This window comes from Rhinatrema bivittatum, chromosome 16 (assembly GCF_901001135.1).
Source record: "Rhinatrema bivittatum chromosome 16, aRhiBiv1.1, whole genome shotgun sequence".
NCBI lineage: Eukaryota > Metazoa > Chordata > Amphibia > Gymnophiona > Rhinatrematidae > Rhinatrema > Rhinatrema bivittatum.
The window spans coordinates 35,940,482-35,960,138 of record NC_042630.1 but is presented as its reverse complement, the minus strand read 5'-3'; the positions used below and the strand labels follow the sequence as shown (position 1 = coordinate 35,960,138).

Here is a 19,657-nt window from a genome sequence, read left to right as displayed (position 1 = left end):
TCACAGCCTGCAGTAATAGACCCTTAGCCTTAATCCAACCCAGTATGGATCCTCTCTAGGCTTTGGGCCTCAGGTGACTGCCCCACACGCCACCCGGCTTAATTTATTGTTGGATGAACTGGGGGTGGGGGGTGGGGAGAGATGGCAAGGAAGAGGTGGCTGGGGTGCATGTTAGACGGAGAGAAGAAGAAAGTGAGAAACATGTTTCAACAATCACAAAACAAGACAAAGAGATGGGAAGGGAAGGGAAGACAGATGGATGAATGTGAGGGTTAACACTGTCCGAATCTGAGGTACAGAGAGAGGGAAAGAGGAAGCTGGACCAGGAGCTCTCAAAGTAATTAGTTTGGATAAGATCAGGGCAGACTCAATGAGCCCAATGGTGTGATCAGTGGCTGCTGGTGTTTGGATTGTGTGTGTATGGAGGTGGGGAGGGGGACACGGAGGGAGGGGGGACCAGGGGGGGAGGGTGCATGAAAGGAGAAAGCCTCCTTCCAAAACCTGTCAGCAAAGGCAGTGACAGATTGTCAGGGTATGGAGCACGGGGACCTTCTGTCACCTAATACAGACACAAAACCTGGAGTCAATAAAACAAGAAGAGAGGGGAGCTGGGGGGAGAGCGAGGACATTCTGTCCCCATTATACTCGCAGGCATGGAGAGTCCATTATGGGGAGGGGACGGGGGGGGGGGGGGGGGGGAGGATAATTAGGCAACGAGAGAGTCAGCAGAAAACGCATGCATGCCGCAGGGGGGAAAGCGGCTGCTAGGAGGGCACCCAGAAAAACCGGATGGGGTGGACCTTTTTTTTTCCCCGGGGGCTACAAACCACAGCCTCTGTGCTGCACAGTTCCAGAGCCTGCTTTCATGCAGACTTCTCCATCTGACAGATTGGAGGCCTGCAAAACCGAAAAACAACAACAAAAAAAAACCCCCCTCAACATCAAGTAAGGAAATTCAAGATCAAAAGTATCCCAGTGGGGCAGAGGCTTCCAGCCAGGCCAGTCCCATGGCTATTTTTCCTATCCTGGAGCAGGGGAAAGGGAGTACCTTTCTGGCTGGGACGGCCAAATAAACCAACTTCCGCCCCTTCCCTTACCATGTTCTCTAGGTTGGTCAGGCTGCCTCTATCCTGGAGCATCCATTTCTCCTCCAGGGGGAAAATTCTGGTTGGTTTGAGATGAAAGTCGTCAGGATTAGTGTCTGGGAGAGGTGAGGGAAAGGATTACAATTCACAATGCAGCCAAAGAAACAGGAATGCAAGGGATTTCTGTCACGCAGACCTGGCATTATCAGTAGCATGCAAAGATGAGGGCATGTAAAGAAGAGTGGTAGAGCACAGCAGGTGGGGGAATCACTGAGGTCCTGAAGCAAAAGACATTGGTCAGTGCTAGTGACAGAGATAGGGAAAGAGGCTTCTCAGTCAGTGCTGGTGTCAGAGATAGAGAGGATCCCTTAGTCAGTGCTAGTGTCAGAGATAGAGAGAGGGGCTCCCTCAGTCAGTACTGGTGTCAGATAGAGAGAGGGGATCCCTCAGTCAGTGCTAGTGTCAGAGATAGAGAGGATCCCTCAGTCAGTGCAGGTGTCACAGAGAGAGAGAGGGGATCCCTCAATCAGTGCTAGTGTCAGAGATGGAGGGGATCCTTCACTCTTTGCTAGTGTCAGAGATAGAGAGGATCCCTCAGTCAGTGCTGGTGTCAGAGATAGAGAGGATCCCTCAGTCAGTGCTGATGTCAGAAATAGAGAGAGGGGATCCCTCAGTCAGTGCTAGTGTCAGAGATAGAGAGGATCCCTCAGTCAGTGTTAGTGTCAGAGATAGGGAGAGGGGCTCCCTCAGTCAGTGCTGGTGTCAGAGATAGAGAGAGGGGATCCCTCACTCTCTGCTAGTGTCAGAGACAGAGAGGATCCCTCAGTCAGTGCTAGTGTCAGAGATAGGGAAAGAGGCTTCTCAGTCAGTGCTAGTGTCAGAGATCGAGAAAGGGGATCCCTCACTCTCTGCTAGTGTCAGAGATAGAGAGGATCCCTCAGTCAGTGCTAGTGTCAGAGATAAGGAGAGGGGCTCCCTCAGTCAGTGCTGGTGTCAGAGATAGAGAGAGGGGATCCCTCAGTCAGTGCTAGTGTCAGAGATAGAGAGAGGAGATCCCTCAGTCAGTGCTAGTGTCAGAGATAGAGAGAGGGTATCCCTCACTCTGTGCTAGTGTCAGAGATAGAGAGAGGGGCTCCCTCAGTCAGAGCTAGTGTCAGAGATAGGGAAAGGGGCTTCCTCAGTCAGTGCTAGTGTCAAAGATAGGGAGAGGGGATCCCTCAGTCAGTGCTAGTGTCAGAGATAGAGAGGATCCTTCACTCTGTGCTAGTGTCAGAGATAGGGAGAGGGGCTCCCTCAGTCAGTGCTAGTGTCAGAGATAGAGAGAGGGTATCCCTCACTCTGTGCTAGTGTCAGAGATAGGGAGAGGGGCACCCTCAGTCAGTGCTAGTGTCAGAGATAGAGAGAGGGTATCCCTCACTCTGTGCTAGTGTCAGAGATAGAGAGAGGCGATTCCTCAGTCAGTGCTAGTGTCAGAGATAGAGGGGATCCCTCACTCTCTGCTAGTGTCAGAGATAGAGAGAGGGGCTCCCTCAGTCAGAGCTAGTGTCAGAGATAGGGAAAGGGGCTTCCTCAGTCAGTGCTAGTGTCAAAGATAGGGAGAGGGGATCCCTCAGTCAGTGCTAGTGTCAGAGATAGAGAGGATCCTTCACTCTGTGCTAGTGTCAGAGATAGGGAGAGGGGCTCCCTCAGTCAGTGCTAGTGTCAGAGATAGAGAGAGGGTATCCCTCACTCTGTGCTAGTGTCAGAGATAGGGAGAGGGGCACCCTCAGTCAGTGCTAGTGTCAGAGATAGAGAGAGGGTATCCCTCACTCTGTGCTAGTGTCAGAGATAGAGAGAGGCGATTCCTCAGTCAGTGCCAGTGTCAGAGATAGAGAGAGGGCTCCTTCAATCTGTGCTAGTGTCAGAGATAGGGAAAGGAGATCCCTCAGTCAGTGCTAGTGTCAGAGATAGAGAGGGGCTCCCTCAGTCAGTGCTAGTGTCAGAGGTAGGGAAAGGGGATCCCTCAGTCAGAGCTAGTGTCAGAGATAGGGAAAGGGGATCCCTCAGTCAGTGCTAGTGTCAAAGATAGGGAGAGGGGATCCCTCAGTCAGTGCTAGTGTCAGAGATAGTGAGGGGGGCTCCCTCAGTCAGTGCTAGTGTCAAAGATAGGGAGAGGGGGTCCCTCAGTCAGTGCTAGTGTCAGAGATAGAGAGAGAGACTCCTTCACTCTGTGCTAGTGTCAGAGATAGGGAGAGGGGCTCCCTCAGTCAGTGCTAGTGTCAGAGATCGAGAGAGGGTATCCCTCACTCTGTGCTAGTGTCAGAGATAGAGAGAAGGGATCCCTCAGTCAGTGCTAGTGTCAGAGATAGAGAGGATTCCTTAGTCAGTGCTAGTGTCAGAGATAGAGGGATCCCTCACTCTCTGCTAGTGTCAGAGATAGAGAGAGGGGCTCCCTCAGTCAGAGCTAGTGTCAGAGATAGGGAAAGGGGATCCCTCAGTCAGTGCTAGTGTCAGAGATAGGGAGAGGGGCTCCCTCAGTCAGTGCTAGTGTCAAAGATAGGGAGAGGGGATCCCTCAGTCAATGCTAGTGTCAGAGATAGAGAGAGGGTATCCCTCACTCTGTGCTAGTGTCAGAGATAGAGAGAGGGGCTCCCTCAGTCAGTGCTAGTGTCAGAGATAGGGAAAGGGGATCTCTCATTCAGTGCTAGTGTCAGAGATAGAGAGAGGGGCTCCCTCAGTAGGTGCTAGTGTCAGAGATAGGGAAGAGATCCCTCAGTGAGTGCTAGTGTCAGAGATAGAGGGGATCCCTCAGTGCTAGTGTCAGAGATAGAGCGAGGGGATCCCTCAGACAGTGCTAGTGTCAGAGATAGGGAGAGGAGCTCCCTCAGTCAGTGCTAGTGTCAGAGATAGAGAGAGGGCTCCTTCACTCTGTGCTAGTGTCAGAGATAGGGAAAGGAGATCCCTCAGTCAGTGCTAGTGTCAGAGATAGAGAGGGGCTCCCTCAGTCAGAGCTAGTTTCAGAGATAGCGAAAGGGGATCCCTCAGTCAGTGCTAGTGTCAGAGATAGGGAAAGGGGCTCCCTCAGTCAGTGCTAGTGTCAAAGATAGGGAGAGGGGATCCCTCAGTCAGTGCTAGTGTCAAAGATAGGGAGAGGGGGTCCCTCAGTGAGTGCTAGTGTCAGAGATAGAGAGAGAGGCTCCTTCACTCTGTGCTAGTGTCAGAGATAGGGAGAGAGGCTCCTTCACTCTGTGCTGGTGTCAGAGATAGGGAAAGGGGATCCCTCAGTCAGTGCTAGTGTCAGAGATAGGGAGAGGGGCTCCATCAGTCATGGAAGCCCCTTATTTCATGCAGATGAGATATCACTTTCCCCAGTATAGCTACAGCTAGAAAGCCCATAAGAGTGAATAATTTCTGTTTCTCTTCTAGCTCAGAGAAGCTAAGGGCCTGACTGCCTTCTACAGGTTGGGCATTTCAAGGGTTAATGCCTTCTGCTCTCCCTGATAGAACAGACCCGTATGAGTCCCTGGCGAGTTTATGCAATATGCTGCTTTTTCTTCTGCCCAACTCTTTCTCTCTCTCTCTAATTCTCTCTCACTCTCTAATTCTCTCTCACTCTCTCATGTTTCCTAATTATTTGAGAAATGGCTCCCACTGAAAGAAAGTTCTCCCTAGCACCATGCTGGCACAGTAGGTCAGGACTGGGTCAGGGGTGAGAGTGCCCCTCCGTAACAGCATGCTGGACAGTGCTCAGTACTGGGCCATAAGAACGTAGGAAGTGCCGGGCTGTGTCAGTCCAAAGGTTCACCGAGCGCAGCCTCCTGTCTCCCACAAGCACCCGGCAAATCCCAATCAGTAGATCTGGTTCCCTGCTCCTCACACCAAGGATAAGCTGTGCTTTTCCCCCCAAGTCCACCTGGCTAATAATTTATGGGATTTGCCTTGACCACATCCTCCGGCACCAAATTCCACAGCTTGATTGTACATGCAGTGAAAAAAATATTTTCTCCGATTTGTTTTAAATGTGCTGCCTGTTAGTTTCATGCAGCGTCCCCTGGTCCTTGCGTTATCTGAAAGGGTAAATAACCGGTCCCTTATTTATCTGTTCCAATCCTCTCGTGATTTTATAGACCTCTCTCATATCCTTTCTTGGGCATCTTTTCTGCAAACTGAAGAGTCCTAACATTTAGCCTTTCTCCATAGGGGAGATGTTCCATTTTTTTAATCATTTTTCTCACCCTCCTCTGCACCTTTTCCAGTTCCACTTTGTATTTCTTGTGATGGAGGCGACCAGAACTGCACACAATACTCAAAGTGTGGTTGCACCATGGACCTATACAGCGGCAATTTGATATTCTGTTTAATTCCCATTCCTTTCAATCCTTACCACCCTGCTGGGTATTGGATCTGTACCAGCTCAGAAAGAAGTTTGCCCCTAACACCATGCTGGGACACTGGATCAGTACTGGCTCAGAGGGAGCAGTGTCCCCTAACACCATGCTGGGACACTGGGTCAGTACTGGATCAGAGGGAGGAGCGTCCCCTAACACCATGCTGGGGCACTGGGTCAGTACTGGCTCAGAGGGAGGAGTGTCCCCTAACACCATGCTGGTACATTGGGTTAGTGTTGGCTTTCAGGGCCACTCAGATTCTGGTTTGGTCTGAACATGATGCCTGCATCAGTAGCTTGTGGTAGTGTGTTAAGGAAGCAACAATAATTCTGCCATCTCTTTCTAATTTAACGTCTCTTTAGTACCTTCCCAGGACCTCAGCAGACACTTCCTGAGCCCTTTCCTCTGTTTCCACCTGTAATTCTCTCCTTTAGCTGAAGTGGAGGTCATGCCTTTGTGATACATTCATTGGAGAGGTGAGGAAGTCTGCCAGCATACTCCTCCTTCAAGGTGGCCGAAGACAATTCATTCTGCAGTGTGCAATCATCAGTTTCTGCCGGAAGTAACATGTAGGAGGCCTATATTTAATAACGACTTCTCTGGCGAGTAAAGGGTCCAAGCAACTGAAGGGGGCAGACTGGCACAGGGACATGGATAAAAGGCTAGGGTTCGGGCCCCAGCGAATGAGAGCCAGAGACGGGGGGGGGACATCCCAGTCCCACTCGGAAGACCACCGGCCCTCCGCTTACTTCTCTCCTGGCCCTCTCTCCCCATCCTGTGGTGGGCAGCCTTCCCCGCACTAAAGCCCCTGCACCAGCTGTGGAAGCAGGTGCTCCTTCCCCGCCTCTGTCCCCCCCCCCCCCCCTCTTCCCTATAGCCCTGCTGGCTAGCAGAGAGGTGTCAGGCTGCGGGAGCCCGGGCGAAGAGGGAATGAACGAAGGGAAAACTCAGAGCACCGACTGCAGAAACAAATAAATAAACAGGGAGAGGAAAAATGAAGATGCCCCGTGGGGACTAGAACTCAGCTGACGAGGTTAGCTGTGCTCTCTGTAAATACAGAAAGCTCTGGTTGTGTGTGTGTGTGTGTGTGTGTGTGTGTGGCGTGCGCGCGCGCATGTGTTCGTTCGCTTTCAGGGTGGGTGATGTTATTGCCACAAGCTCATTAGGGCCAGATATTGTTTTGTAATCGGTGCCATGGCAACCCTGATGCGAGCTGATATTCACCACCTGATGCCCCCTCGCTCTCCCGTCCCCCAGCCACCAGCACTACCACCAGCTTTCTTCCACTTTCCAGCCCTCATCTTCATTCTTTGCTCTGGCTCCGAGACCGTCCACGGGTTGTAGTGGGGGGTGGAGGGGCCAGAGATTGGGGGTGGGGGCCCATGAGAAGTTCATCCAGATGTGTGGGCATCGCTTAGGGACCTATGACAGAGATGGGGGTGGGGGGAGAAGGCCAGGGGCATTCCTTCTAATGTATCCATGCATGGGACTGCGGCTGTCTTGGTCCCTTCTACGACACGCTCTGGGATCTGCGGAAGGCTGGGCCACGATGAAGGCTATCGCCCAATGCCTTCTGGTTCTGTGTGGCATGAGATCGGTCTTCTGATGCTGAATCTGGAAGTGAGAACTGCTTCTGACTTTGACGAAACCCCTGCCTTTTGTTTCATCATCTTCTCTGAAATGCACAATGTCTGCGCTCACAGTTTTCAGCTCTCCAGAGTCTGTCCCTGCTTTATAACTTCCTTGTGCTTTGATGTCTCTGGTTCTCCAAAGGATTGTCCGATTTTGCAGAGGGCTGCCTCTCATCTTGCACAGGGCTGTCTCTCTGATTCGGTGGAGGACTGTCTTTGATTCTCCAGAAGACTGTCTCTTGTTTTGAAGAAGGTTGTCTGATCTTGTAGGGGGCTGTCTCTGATTTGAAGAATCCTGACTTCCATTCTGGGGAGGATGGTCTCGGATTCTGCGGAGGTCTGTCTCTGATTTTGACGGGCTCTGTTTTGATTGTATCTGATTGAAGTCTCCATTGGAGAGTTCCCCTAAAACAATGACTGACTTATAAACTTTTCTTTTTTTTTTCTGGGTTGTGACTCAAAGGATATTAAGAAATCGAAACTGAATGTCACCTCACTGTATAATTAACGATGATGAATAATTTATTAATTTTTATTAGGAACATTTTTAACGCTTAAAGCGTTGCGATATCAATTCCAATCTGTAAAGAAAGTCAAGGGATATGAAGACTGGGGAGGGTGGCCATCTTTGCTCCTGAGCACCTCACAATCCCATGATGCACTTCAAGTGATGATGTCACACAGGCCAGTGCTGGGGAAAGTGCCTATGAAGGTCACAAACAGGTCAATCCAGTAAAGTGCGGCCGCGTTTACCCCGCTCCTAACCCGCTTTCTACTCACTTTCCGGCCGCGTTAGCCCTTCCTGCGATCCACAATCCCCTTTAACCTACTCTTACCGCATCCTTAAATCCCTGGGTAACCCCTTCCGCACGCGGCATGTATATTACATGTAAACGATCGAATTAGCTATTCCCTACCATCCAGTAACGCGCACCCCGACTATCGCTTTTTTACCCTGCCGTTTTGCCGCGCGTTTAACCTGCTAACTTACCGTCTACCCTTACCCCTGCGTTAGAGGCAGGGGTAAGGGTAGGTGGCAAACTTTCCCCCAGTCCCCGCTCACCTGCCCTGGCTGCGTCCATGGGTGCTGGTTTCCGGGGCAGCCCTGTAACCGTCTGATACGAGACTATTTTAGCCCCAGTCCTCTCCCCTCCTCCCGAAGCAACTCGTGAAAAAAGCGAAAAAAAAAAAAGCGAAAAAAAAATTGCAAGAGAGAGAGGGGAGAGAGGACGGGCAAGCCTACGCTAGGGACTGCCAGTCCTCTCTCCCCTCCTCCCGAAGCAAGAAGGGGAGAGAGGACTGGCAGTGTAAAGCGACAAAGCAACTTACTTTTTTTGCAGCCCCCCTCCGGAGACGGACATCGGCGACGAGGGACCGTGGCTCCCCTGCCTTTAGCTACCCGCGAAGATGGATGCCTGCATGGGCGAAAGCGGCCCTTGTTCATGCAATTGGGCCGCTCAAGGCGTGACGTCACGACGTTTGGCGTCACGGCATGTGACGTCACGTCTTGAGCGGCCCAATTGCACGCCCAGGGGCCGCTTTCGCCCGTGCGATGCGTCTATCTTCGCGGGCAGCTGGAGGCAGGGGAGGGGAGCCGTGGTTGTCCTCGCCGATGTCCGTCTCCGGAGGGGGGCTGCAAAAAAAGTAAGTCGCTTCGTTGCTTTTCACTGCCAGTCCTCTCTCCCCTCCTCCCGGAGCAAGGCTGCTTTTCGCGCCTTGCTTCGGGAGGAGGGGAGCGAGGACGGGCAATCCCGAGCGTAGGATTGCCCGTCCCTCCCCTCTCTCTTGCTACTTTTTTTTTTTTTCGCTTTTTTCCGCTATTGTTGCTTGCTTCGGGAGGAGGGGAGAGAGGGCTGACAATCCCGAGCGTCGGAGAACCGTCCACTTCCTGGTACCTGTCATTTGAAATGACAGATACCAGCGTGTCCGTGAAGTGTTAGGCCTGCGCACCCAGGATACTGTATAGGCGCTCTATCCAGTAAAATGGGTTGCGCGGGCCTAACGCTTCACGGACGCTTCTTAGACGCAGCTTGCATTTGCAAGCTATTTACATACAGGATCGAGCGGTAGGTGAGCTGCACTGTGCGTGCGGCAACCGCGGGTGCACCGGGCACTAACGCAGCTCTTCCTACCACTCCTTATTGGATTGACCTGAAAGAGAGGCTTAATTGTGGGGGTGACTGCAGCTGCCTGAGAAGGACATTGGGCCAGTGCTATTGAATTGTACCAAGGTTCCTCTCATGATTTCCGCCAGCGATAGGAGTGACTGCTACTGGATGCCACCACCTAATAGCCAGATTTTCAATATCAAGGCCCTGAGGCACGGCTACCTGAAATGGAGTCCAGCGTGACTCGGAAATATCATGCATGAGTATGTAAGCCCTTGGATATGGCGTTCTAAACAGGCAAAAAGAGAAAATAAGTTATTCATTCCCAGGGGTCATTTTTGCTCTCCTCGAATGGGACTCAGAGGTTGAACGGGGTTCTAAGGCACGTGTACTATTGGCCGCGGGGAAGAACGCAGCATGCGTGCGTTGAATTTTCAAATATCCGTGCCCTGATATGCACCCCCCAATGCCTTCTATGTTTATTTTCTACTAATTTGGGTCTGTGAGTGTGCAAGGCTGCGTGGGCGTCCATGTGCGACGGAGGGGGGGGGGGCGTCTTGCCGTCCCCCCAACGCAGCTATAGTTTGGTATTTCTGTCCTGTTTCTGACTTTTTTTTTTTTTTCCTTTCCTTTCAGAAAGTGGAGCTGGAAGCCCGAAGTTGAACCGGAGCAAAGCAAATACCGGCACTGGTTCGGCCTTTCCCTCGCGGACGTGGAGCCAAGTTGCTCGGTCCTTGCCTTTTGGAACGCCGCCCTCCTTAATAAACGCGCGATACGAATATAAACATCCCCGGCCATTTAATTAACTAATTATTCAGTTCATTAAACGCATCCCCCGCCTTTGCACTGAGGCGCTGCCGGTGGATTACCAGCACGTGACATCCAGTATGAAACCAGTTGACCCAGGCCATAACCCCCGCTAGGATGAGAATGCTAAGCTGGCCAGTCAAATGGGCTTTCCAGAGTCACCTAAACTTTAAGGGCTTTTTAAAGCGACTACTGTTCCATACGGAGGCATTCATCGAGGTTTTTGCTCCGCTGCAAAAGTTCTTTCAGGATTCCCCACCCCATCAAAAACGCTGGGATATTTTTCACAGAGAAATCTAGGACCCTGTTTCCCCGCTGGCAGGAAAGCCAGTGGCTTTATAACGCGCCTCCTCTGGTATTCTTACTTTTGCCTCGGCTGAAGGGTAAAAACGCTGGTGGAGGCTGGCACCATTGGCACCCCCCCCCCCCCCCCCCCCCCGTGAGCTTTGCATGCCAGGCGGCCCGGAGTGACCAGGGAAGAGTGGCCAGCGCTAGCTCCGGAACTTCATGCTCCCTGCCAAGGAGGATTCTCTTCTAGTGCCCCAGCTCTCACTTTCCCCGTCTCACGCTTTCCTTGCTGGATAAAGCTCATCAGACAGATGTAGCCAGTGCTAAAGTGAAGGCCCCACCCCAGCTATCTAAGGCTCTCTTCTTTACGCCATGGGATTAAAAAGTGTAAATAAAGAGGTAGATCAGGATAGGCAGAGGCAGGAATACGCAAGGAGGTAACTGGGGGGTGCAAAAAGATGCAATTCCAGCCCATCAAATGTCCGTTACACTGGCTCTGGCGCAAATGTCCGAGCGTAGCGCCCCCTCCCCCCCAGTTCAGACACTGGGCTGGTGGTTCTCTATGGGGGGGGGGGGGGGTCCTCCATGAACAGTGCGGATTCACCTTCTGTTTCACTTCATCCAGCCGGGACGGGGTGCGGAGCAGAAGAAAGGGGCAGCACAACTGTGAGCGGTATCCTCACCCACCCCATTCCCTCTGGGGGGGGGTGTGTGTGTTGTATTCTTTTCTCTCCTCCTCACGTTCTCCATCCCTCTGCTCTTTCTTTATGAAGTATGCAGGGTGAGCAGATGTCCCCCATGTCCCCAGCCACAAATGCACACACACACACACACACACACACACACACTTCTCGTCACTCCCTCCCTCTCTCTGCTCTGTCTCCAGCCAAATAACCAAGTCCCTCCCCTCCTTTCATTCTCTCTTTCCCCCCTTTCTCCCTGGGGTTTTCCCTTTCCGCTAGCCAATGGACTCCCTCCCAAATGTTTAATATTTATAACACAAGGCACTGGCTGAACCAATAAAAATCCCTCCTGCCTTCCAGCAGGCAGTGTGGTGAGTGTGTATATATGTATGTACATATATATATATATGGGTGTGTGTATTTACTCATGGCTAGCTATAGATTTTCTAAATCCACACATGGGTCTGTGAGCGTGCAAGGCTGCCTGTGCGCCCGCCTGCAGGGCATGGGGCGTCTGTCACCGGCTTCGGAGAAGGCACCCGGCACCAGCTCCACGCGCCCACCGTGCCCGAGCCCACAGGGGCAGCCGGAGGAGGGCAACTTTCTCCGCCGCTGAAGGGACGCACCTTCTGCTGGATTATAAGGATCAAGAAATCCCCCCCCCCCCCGAGTGACACTTGGCAGGGGCGAGTGAAGACTTGTCGGAGGTGAGTGAGGGCGGCAATGGGTAACATTAGAAATCATAATGTCATTTCTTGGATGAGCCAGCACGCAAAGCCCCTTCTGACGCTGCCTTTCCTGCCCTAATGGAAACGTCACAGCTACTGAGAAACTTTTTCTAATCACTTTCTATTGCTTTCGGGGTTTTTTCTCCCCACTTTTCCCTGTCTCTGTCTCTAATTTGCAGCTCCTTATAATATCCACCCAGCTGCCCACCGTGCAGACCACAGCTGCCTTTATGTACGAAGCGGGTTTGAAACTGGGTTAAAATTGCAGCAACCAAAAAACCATAAAAAAATGTAATGATCTTCAAACACCTTTGCCCCCCCCCCCGCTGCATTTTTTGGAGAAAGTGTGCCTGGGGGCTGAGCTGCGCCTGGACTCCCTTCCCTCTCTCTGCTCAGGGCATTTAGCCGTTGAAACCGGGGGCTCTCTCTCCTCTCGTTGCTTTTTTCCTGGGGTTTGTAGGCACATAGGGTCAGATGTACTAAAGGGTTCCCTCCCCATTTTGTATCTATGGTAAAATGCCCAGCACACCTGGGCCCGTCCGCAGGCAGGGAGCTGTCCCAGCGGGATTTCCTGGCAGCACGCTCTCTCCAGCTAGCCTGTCCTTTGGGATCCCCCTCACCCTTCACCCTTCTCCTTGCCAACTGCACAAATACACCTTACACAGTCATTTAGCTCAGCGCCGTGCAAGATAATCCACATCCTTGGCGCACACAGGGAGGTTAAGCCACTTGTTCAAGGTCACTGTGTGGGTTGTGGAGGTCACGCTTCCAGGACCTCCAGAGAATGCTCCCAGGGATCCCCCCCCACTCATCCCCTCCCGTGGCTTTTCTGTGTTTCTCTTCTCTCCCTGCTCTCCGCTCGTCACCCTTCCCGTCGCTTGACAGTTTAATGGATGTGTGGCCAGACCTGGAAGACATTGATGAGACCAGGACAAGGCAGTTCTGGAGCTAGTTTGTGGTCCCGGAAGTGATCCCAGTCTGTGTTCCCCGTGTAAGCAAAACCGCGTGCACACAAGGGGAGCTGGTACACTGGGGACAGTGATGGAGGTCTGCAGCCTTAAAGGGGTATGTGTGTGGGGATGTATGTGGGGATGGGGGTTATCTAACCTCTGCTCCAGATTTCTCAATGAAAATACCTGGGGAAAACCTTCAGAGGCAAAACCGAATTTAGAAAGAAGCATCCTCCACGGCGAACCAGTCCGAATTTCACTTTTAGGTACCACAACTGTAACCGTGTCCAGAAACAAGCCACCTCAGGTTGCTATTGACTCCCTGCCGTAAGGAACGGGCTAATCCCGTCCTGGTTTTATCTCACCCCCACCCCCTGTCCCTGCATGCAGAGACTCAACTTCCCTAGAAAAAGCAACAGTGCACCTCCATGCATGCCACGGAGGAATGCCAGGACTGGGTTAGCCTGTCTCTTCTGCTATGGGCAATGTTAGCAATCTTACCTTGCAGTTGACAAGCTTCCTTCCCCCTTCCCCCTCCCCCCTCGCTGCCCCCTTCCACACTCCTACTGACATTTTTTGGAAATGCATTCACAAGAGGAGTTCCTGCCTGGTGGTTAGTGAAATGGACCAGGAAGCAGGGGCTCCCATCTCATCTTCCTCGCTGATAATCCCAGTGACTTTGGACAAGTCACTTTCCCTCCCATTGCCTTAGCAACACACCCATGGATAGGAAGCTCCTCGACTCAGGGACCCACTTGTAACCAACTCCTTTTTCCCCATAAAACAAAAAGGTTCTTTATGTCAGGGATTCACTTCCTCTAACGCATAGGACAGACGCCACCTCTGCTTGATGCTGCCATGACCGCACGGGTCGGTTGGTTGCTTTTTTTTGGGGGGGGGAGGAGAGGGTGTAGTTTAGTTTAGCATGTCTGCCTCGTTTTGCAGAACTTCAATTGAGTTTTGGGCAGAAGTGTGAAAGTTAAGAACTTAGAACTTCTGTCCAAAGTCTCGTGGTCCGCCTGAATATGTAGAAGTGAGGGTCAATGATCAAGCTGTAGGACCTGACGAAGCCCTCGAAAGCCATCAGATTTATTAAGGATTTGGGGAAGGGGGGGGAGGGAAATATTGCATGCGAACAGGGAGGTTACATAGCAAACACGCATGCGTGCACACGCAAAGATCTGGGAACACATATACGTAAACTAGTTATTGAGAAACGCTATTGAGCAGCAGTGCCTGTAGGATAAATGCTTATTACCCCTGCATCCCATGGGCCTTGCTCAATAAATATTTGTTTTCCATAGGCACAGACTGGAAGGGATGAAGTCATTTCTAAATAAGGCCCTGTGGGTTATAAAGAGGGTTTGCTGTAGTGGCAGTTCATCAACGGCACTTTCTCTGTAAGCACTGCAAACCAACCCATTTCTTATAAAGAGGGTGCATTATAGCAGGATGTGGCTACTGTAACATGGAGTGGATGAGATGGTATTTGCAGTGCAAGACCTTATTTCAAGGGAGTTTGAGAGAGAGAGAGAGAGAGAAATTCTGTCCAATCCTAGGCGGAAAGGACAGAAACAGCAGCTATAGCGGCAAAATATGTCATGCCCTGCCACCAGGCCAGAAACATAATAGAGGTGCCTGCACCCAGCGACCATCCTGCGGATGGCATGGAGAAAGCGAAGATCCTTAAGGACCAAGAGATGTGCTCAGAGACCAAGGAAATGTGGCAGAAAGATACAGAAATCCTCCTGATCACGTTGGGTGCCGCAGGCCTGATTAGGAAGGATTTCCAAGTGCATCTTAAGCTGAAGCTTACACCCTGTGAACTCCAGAAGGAGGTGCTCTTCCGGACAATGCAGGCAGTGAGAAGGGCCTTAGCAGTAAAGCTGAGAGATTGGGATCATCTCCAACATACCCTGGTTTATGAATGAGGTTCATTCCTGTCGAGATGCGCGCGCAGAACAAACCCATTTGCAGGCACCGGCCCGAGAGAATATGGGCCAGCACCAAAACCCAGGAACTGTGGTTGTTTCTTTTCTGTGCTTTGTAAATTCTTTCCTTTTACAACTTAAATTGCATTAACTTTGGCAGCACATGGGCAAGCTGTCGCTCCAATAAAGTTTGTTTGAATGTGGATTTTAAATTTGAAAGCTTTAAGCCAGAGAGAAATCTGATATACAAAGATTCAGTCAAACAGTCTTATTCCTTGGTTTTATAATAAGAACAGCAAAGGACTATATTCAAAATAAAAGATTCTATGTATATATAAAACAGAATTACTTTCATAGGAAGGAGCATGCAGAAACATTGAGATCACATCCCTACAGGTGAAAGTTTTAACACTTTCTAGGAACCCATCGATGTACACAGCACCGTACCGGACAAGGGACGAGAAAGGCACCTGAAACCGAGCAAACATCACTAGGAACATGGAAAACACAGTCGTTCAGGGAGACAGGCCAAGTCCCTGTTCTGAAGGGCTTACAGTCGTAGGTCAATAAGACTCCCTTGGTGAGCTCTTGAACCCTTTTTATTGGACCAACATAAGAACGCCCCAAAGGTGAAGCTGGACGTGACCCCACGGGTATCACAGACTGACGAGACTCTCTACCTGTTCCCGGGGGGGGGGGGGGGAAGATCTCTCCACAGAGGCAGAACCTGGATCCCCCTTCTCTCCCGCCCTTTGCAAACATTTCAACCCAAGGCAGCTGTGCCAAGTCCCATACTTCCAGGATGCCAAAAAACCCAGTGACATACGGGCTAATTTAATATCCCAAGCCCTCCCACCCCCTGCAGTCTGTCTCTCCCATCCACCACCTGTCATCTCTCCTGAGAGCCAGGGGAGAAAAATGTCTTTTATTTACCATAATTTGCAGAATGTTTCTACCCGGCTCCCGGGCTTTCCATGAAGTGCATGCTGGCTGTCGTCCTGGGGGAGGCTTTTAGGTTTGCATGGTCACATTATTTTTTTTTTTTTGAGAGGAAGGAGGGAACCTGGGTCCTTAGATGGCTTCTTAATTCTTTTCTCTCTTCCCTTCAGCCCTCTTTAATATCTGCTTTCTTGTTCTTCTCTTTCCAAGTCTTTAATCTGCTGTCTTTTTTTTTCTTTTCCATGCCACAGTGATTTTCTCTCTCTCTCTCTGTCGCCTCTCTCTTCCTTTCCATAAGTTCTCAAATTGCCCCTTCTTCTCTTGTGCTTTTACATCCTCTGTATTTCATATTTTTCTTCTCTTAATTTCACCTTTTCCTAAAAAATGGAGAGGGAGGCATTGTGTTAACCTCAGGAGGAATAAAAGTAGCTACAGCTGAATCAGCAAAGGTAGCGAGGTAGAGCTGATGCCTTGATTAGTCTAATGAACATTCAAAGATGCAGCTTTGGAGACTGCTGAGGTCCCTTCCTCAATGTCGGTTTTGGGGTTTTTTTTAAAAGTCATTTTAACTTCATCATCATCATCAACATCGTTTTTTATTTCTAAAACCACCTGTTTATAAAAAAAAAAAAAAAGAGCCAAAGGCAGCTTTACAAGTGCAGTATTAACACCATACACATTTCCAATTTATAATTAATAAAAACCTAACTGTAAAAAAAAAAAAAAAATGTGCGGTGCATCCCAATGTGGAACTGCATCCAAGTTTCTGAAAGTCCAAATCAGAACGCTTTTCAACAGGCTTTTGAATCTGTCCATCTGTCTGTCCGCCTGTCTATTCGGCAGCGGCATGACTATGGCAAAACTGAACCGAATGGCTGCGAAACTGTGTGAAGGTCAACCGTGGTCCTGGACTTTGCCCTGTTGAAAATGACCCCAAAACCTGATGAGGCTGAGGCCATTTTTAACAGGGTAAAGGGTGGAAGATGCTCCAAAATACAGGCACAGTTTTGACGACCTTGTTAAAGAGAATACCCTGAGCTTGCACTATTGAAATACTGGAGGGAGTCAGTTGGTAGAATGGGAAGGCTTCTCTCTCAAATGTTACTGGCCGCAAAGATTTACTATCGCTCAGTCCTGGAAACAGACACCCACTCTGGACATCTTTTAGAAACTGAATTGAAAGACTGAAGTATTCTTTTCAGGGTGTCACTCAAACTATAAAACAATATTTGGTGAAAGTTCTTTCTTATTCAATGCCAAAATTAATGAGAAATAATAGCATTAGGAGACCTATTTATTTATTTATTATTTATTTAAACATTTTGTATTCCGTTGATCTACCAATCTCAGCAGATTCCAACAATACACTCATAATCAAAGTAAAAAAACATCAGATACAGTGTACACAAATAACATATAAATCATCAGTAAAAAAGCAACAGACAATAAAGTAAGGAACATTTTAAATACTTAGGGGTTGCGATTGGTACATCATTCATAATCCATCACACTATTTGGTGGATCTTGTCCTTGTCATAATAGTAACTTGTTAACTATTTATGGGGAAAAAAAAAAAAAAGCAAATCCTCTCAAAAAATAGAATACAACATATTTTGGAAGGCAATGCATTTTTCCTTCCTAACTTTAAAAAAAATAGTTTTGACACATTTTCTTTAGAAAGGAAAAAATATATATAAAATCACACACACACATATACAGTATATATTTAAATATAAAAACATAAAAAGTTAGAGTGAAATAAATAGTTCACAGCAGGGTGTCTTTCAGTCCAAAGTATGCTTAACAATTCTATTGTAGGCAGCATCAACTGAACAAGGTGTCTGTCTGTAGAACAATTACTGTCCTTGGCTAAGTTTTTTCAGACTGATTTCTGGAACCAACACAGATTTGCAAATTTCAAACCCCTCCTTTCTCCCAAAGAGTTCCCTTGTTGCTAAGGCAGGTTTCAGGTTAGCAGCAGCCCCTTGTGCCAGTGCACATAACTTGGATTTCCCGTCCAAAACATGTTTTATCCACTCAGTAATTGGCCAGGCAGTTCCTTATTCTGCTTCTCGTCCTCTGACTCCCCGTCTCCCATACTTACTCGCTATTAACTTGCCACTTTCACCGTCAATATTTCATTTAGGTTTAAGTGGAATAGGGAGAAAGTGGATGCAAGCAGTCCCCTTCTTGCCTTTTAATTCCTCTAACATTTTTATATTTCCCACATTCTTCGTCTCTCTCACACCCTTTATTAACAAAATTATGCTATGGGTTTTTGTAAATGAATAAACAGGATATCACCTCTAATGAGCCTTTTATGCCATGTGATTGTCATTAAATATCTTTATGAAGGAAGCTATCTCTAACCAATTATTTGCTTTGAAATGTCTCAATAATCAAGAAACCAAGTTTTGTAAAGCACTTGTCATACAAACAGGATCCCAGCGCACTATAAAAAGTAATACTTCAGCAAGCCTTACTGAGCAGTCACAGCCAGGGGTGGACACTGGACGCTCTGCCCACTCAGTCATGGCGTCTGGAATTGACGAGAACTCTGACAGGGGGTATTATCAGTCTCTCTATTCCTGTGAAGTGAAGTACACTGAGGCACAGGGCCACATAGAGTGTCAGTGGCAGAGCTGGGGTTAGAACTGAAGCACCGGGGAGTTAAGGAGACTTGAACAGGGCCATGTAGAACGTCAATGGCAGGGCTGGGATTGGAACTGAGGCATAGGGAGATGAGGTGACTTCTCTAGGGCCGCATAGAGAGTCAATGGCAGACTGGGATTCTTTACCTTCCTGAGGCACAGGAAGGTAAAGTGACTCACCTCAGAGACAGAGAGTCAATGGCAGGGCTGGGATTAGAACTGGGGCACAGGAAGTTAAAATGACTTGTCCAGGGCCAGGTAGAGTGTCGATAACAGCACCAGGATTAGAACTGAGGCACAGGATGATAAAGTGTTTTGTCCAGGCCACAGGAGAGTCAGTGGCAGAGCAGGGATTAGAACTGAAACACAGGGAGTGACTTGTCCAGGCCGGGTCATACAGGGATGGGGTATATTTGAACTCAGAACATCAGGAGCCCTCCTGAATGAATTTTCCCTTTATTTTCAGCCATTCAGTCTCATTCTCCACAGCTCTCCCTTCACTGTCCTGCTTTTCTCATTTAGTTGGAAGAGGTGTATAAAAATGTTTTTCAATATTTTTTTTCTTTAAATTTCAGAGCGCTTGGAAGGATGATGTGAGAAAACACAAGCAGTGGAAGCTTTGCCCTGCCTTAAGAGAAAGAACAGTGTAATCTTTAAAATATACCTACGCATTACTTTTTTAGCTAGCAGTGAACTCCAGTTTGTCTTTTCTTAACTGCTTTAAAGGCGTCCCTTGCAGTTCCGATTATTATTTAAACCAAATCCTTTTTTTGGGTTGCTCTCCACCGTGGACGTTGGTTTGTTTTTGATTTTAATCCTCCCGAGATAAAGCATGATGCTGAACTCAGATCAGACAGAGCTCGACCTGCCCCCCACGCACTCCGAGACAGAATCCGTCTTCAGCGACTGCGGCGGAGGGGGCGGAGCCCAGGAGGTGGGCCCGGGCGCCGGCTCCTGCGGGGAGAGCCGCCGGCTGCTGGAGCCCGGCGAGCCGGCAAAGCGGGAGCTGCAGCACCTCAGCCGGGAGGAGCGGCGCCGGCGCCGGCGGGCCACGGCCAAGTACCGGACGGCCCACGCCACCCGGGAGCGGATCCGAGTGGAGGCCTTCAACCTGGCCTTCGCCGAGCTGCGCAAGCTGCTCCCCACCCTGCCTCCCGACAAGAAGCTGTCCAAGATCGAGATCCTGCGGCTGGCCATCTGCTACATCTCCTACCTGAACCACGTCCTGGACGTGTGACAGCCTGTCTGGGCAAAAAAAAAAAAAAAAAAGAACAAAATCCATGGAAACGGAATCGTGGCCATCCGGCAAAACGTGGATGCACGTTCCAAACCCGTGTGAAAAAAAAAAAAAGTCACATTCCAAACTGAGCCTTCTTCAGGAGAGTCCAAATGAACAAAATAAATCAATACGTACATGATGGGAATCAGTTTTTTCCACTCCCACCCCCATTCATCTGGATTCAAGGAGGCAGTGTGGCCACCCCCCCAT

General features: G+C 49.6%; 1 protein-coding gene across 1 annotated transcript; it reads left to right on the top strand.

Annotated features, from left to right (window-relative positions):
- The first annotated feature begins 18,850 nt into the window (after positions 1–18,850).
- Positions 18,851–19,405, top strand: NHLH1 (nescient helix-loop-helix 1). The gene has a single exon (XM_029581952.1). It carries the CDS (start codon positions 19,001–19,003, stop codon positions 19,403–19,405), a length of 405 nt encoding a protein of 134 aa, XP_029437812.1. The 5' UTR covers positions 18,851–19,000.
- Positions 19,406–19,657: the final 252 nt, after the last annotated feature.

What these genes read in the sequence shown, in the direction of transcription:
- NHLH1 (XM_029581952.1), top strand. Translation starts at nt 19,001, where the DNA reads ATGATGCTGAACTCAGATCAGACAGAGCTCGACCTGCCCCCCACGCAC.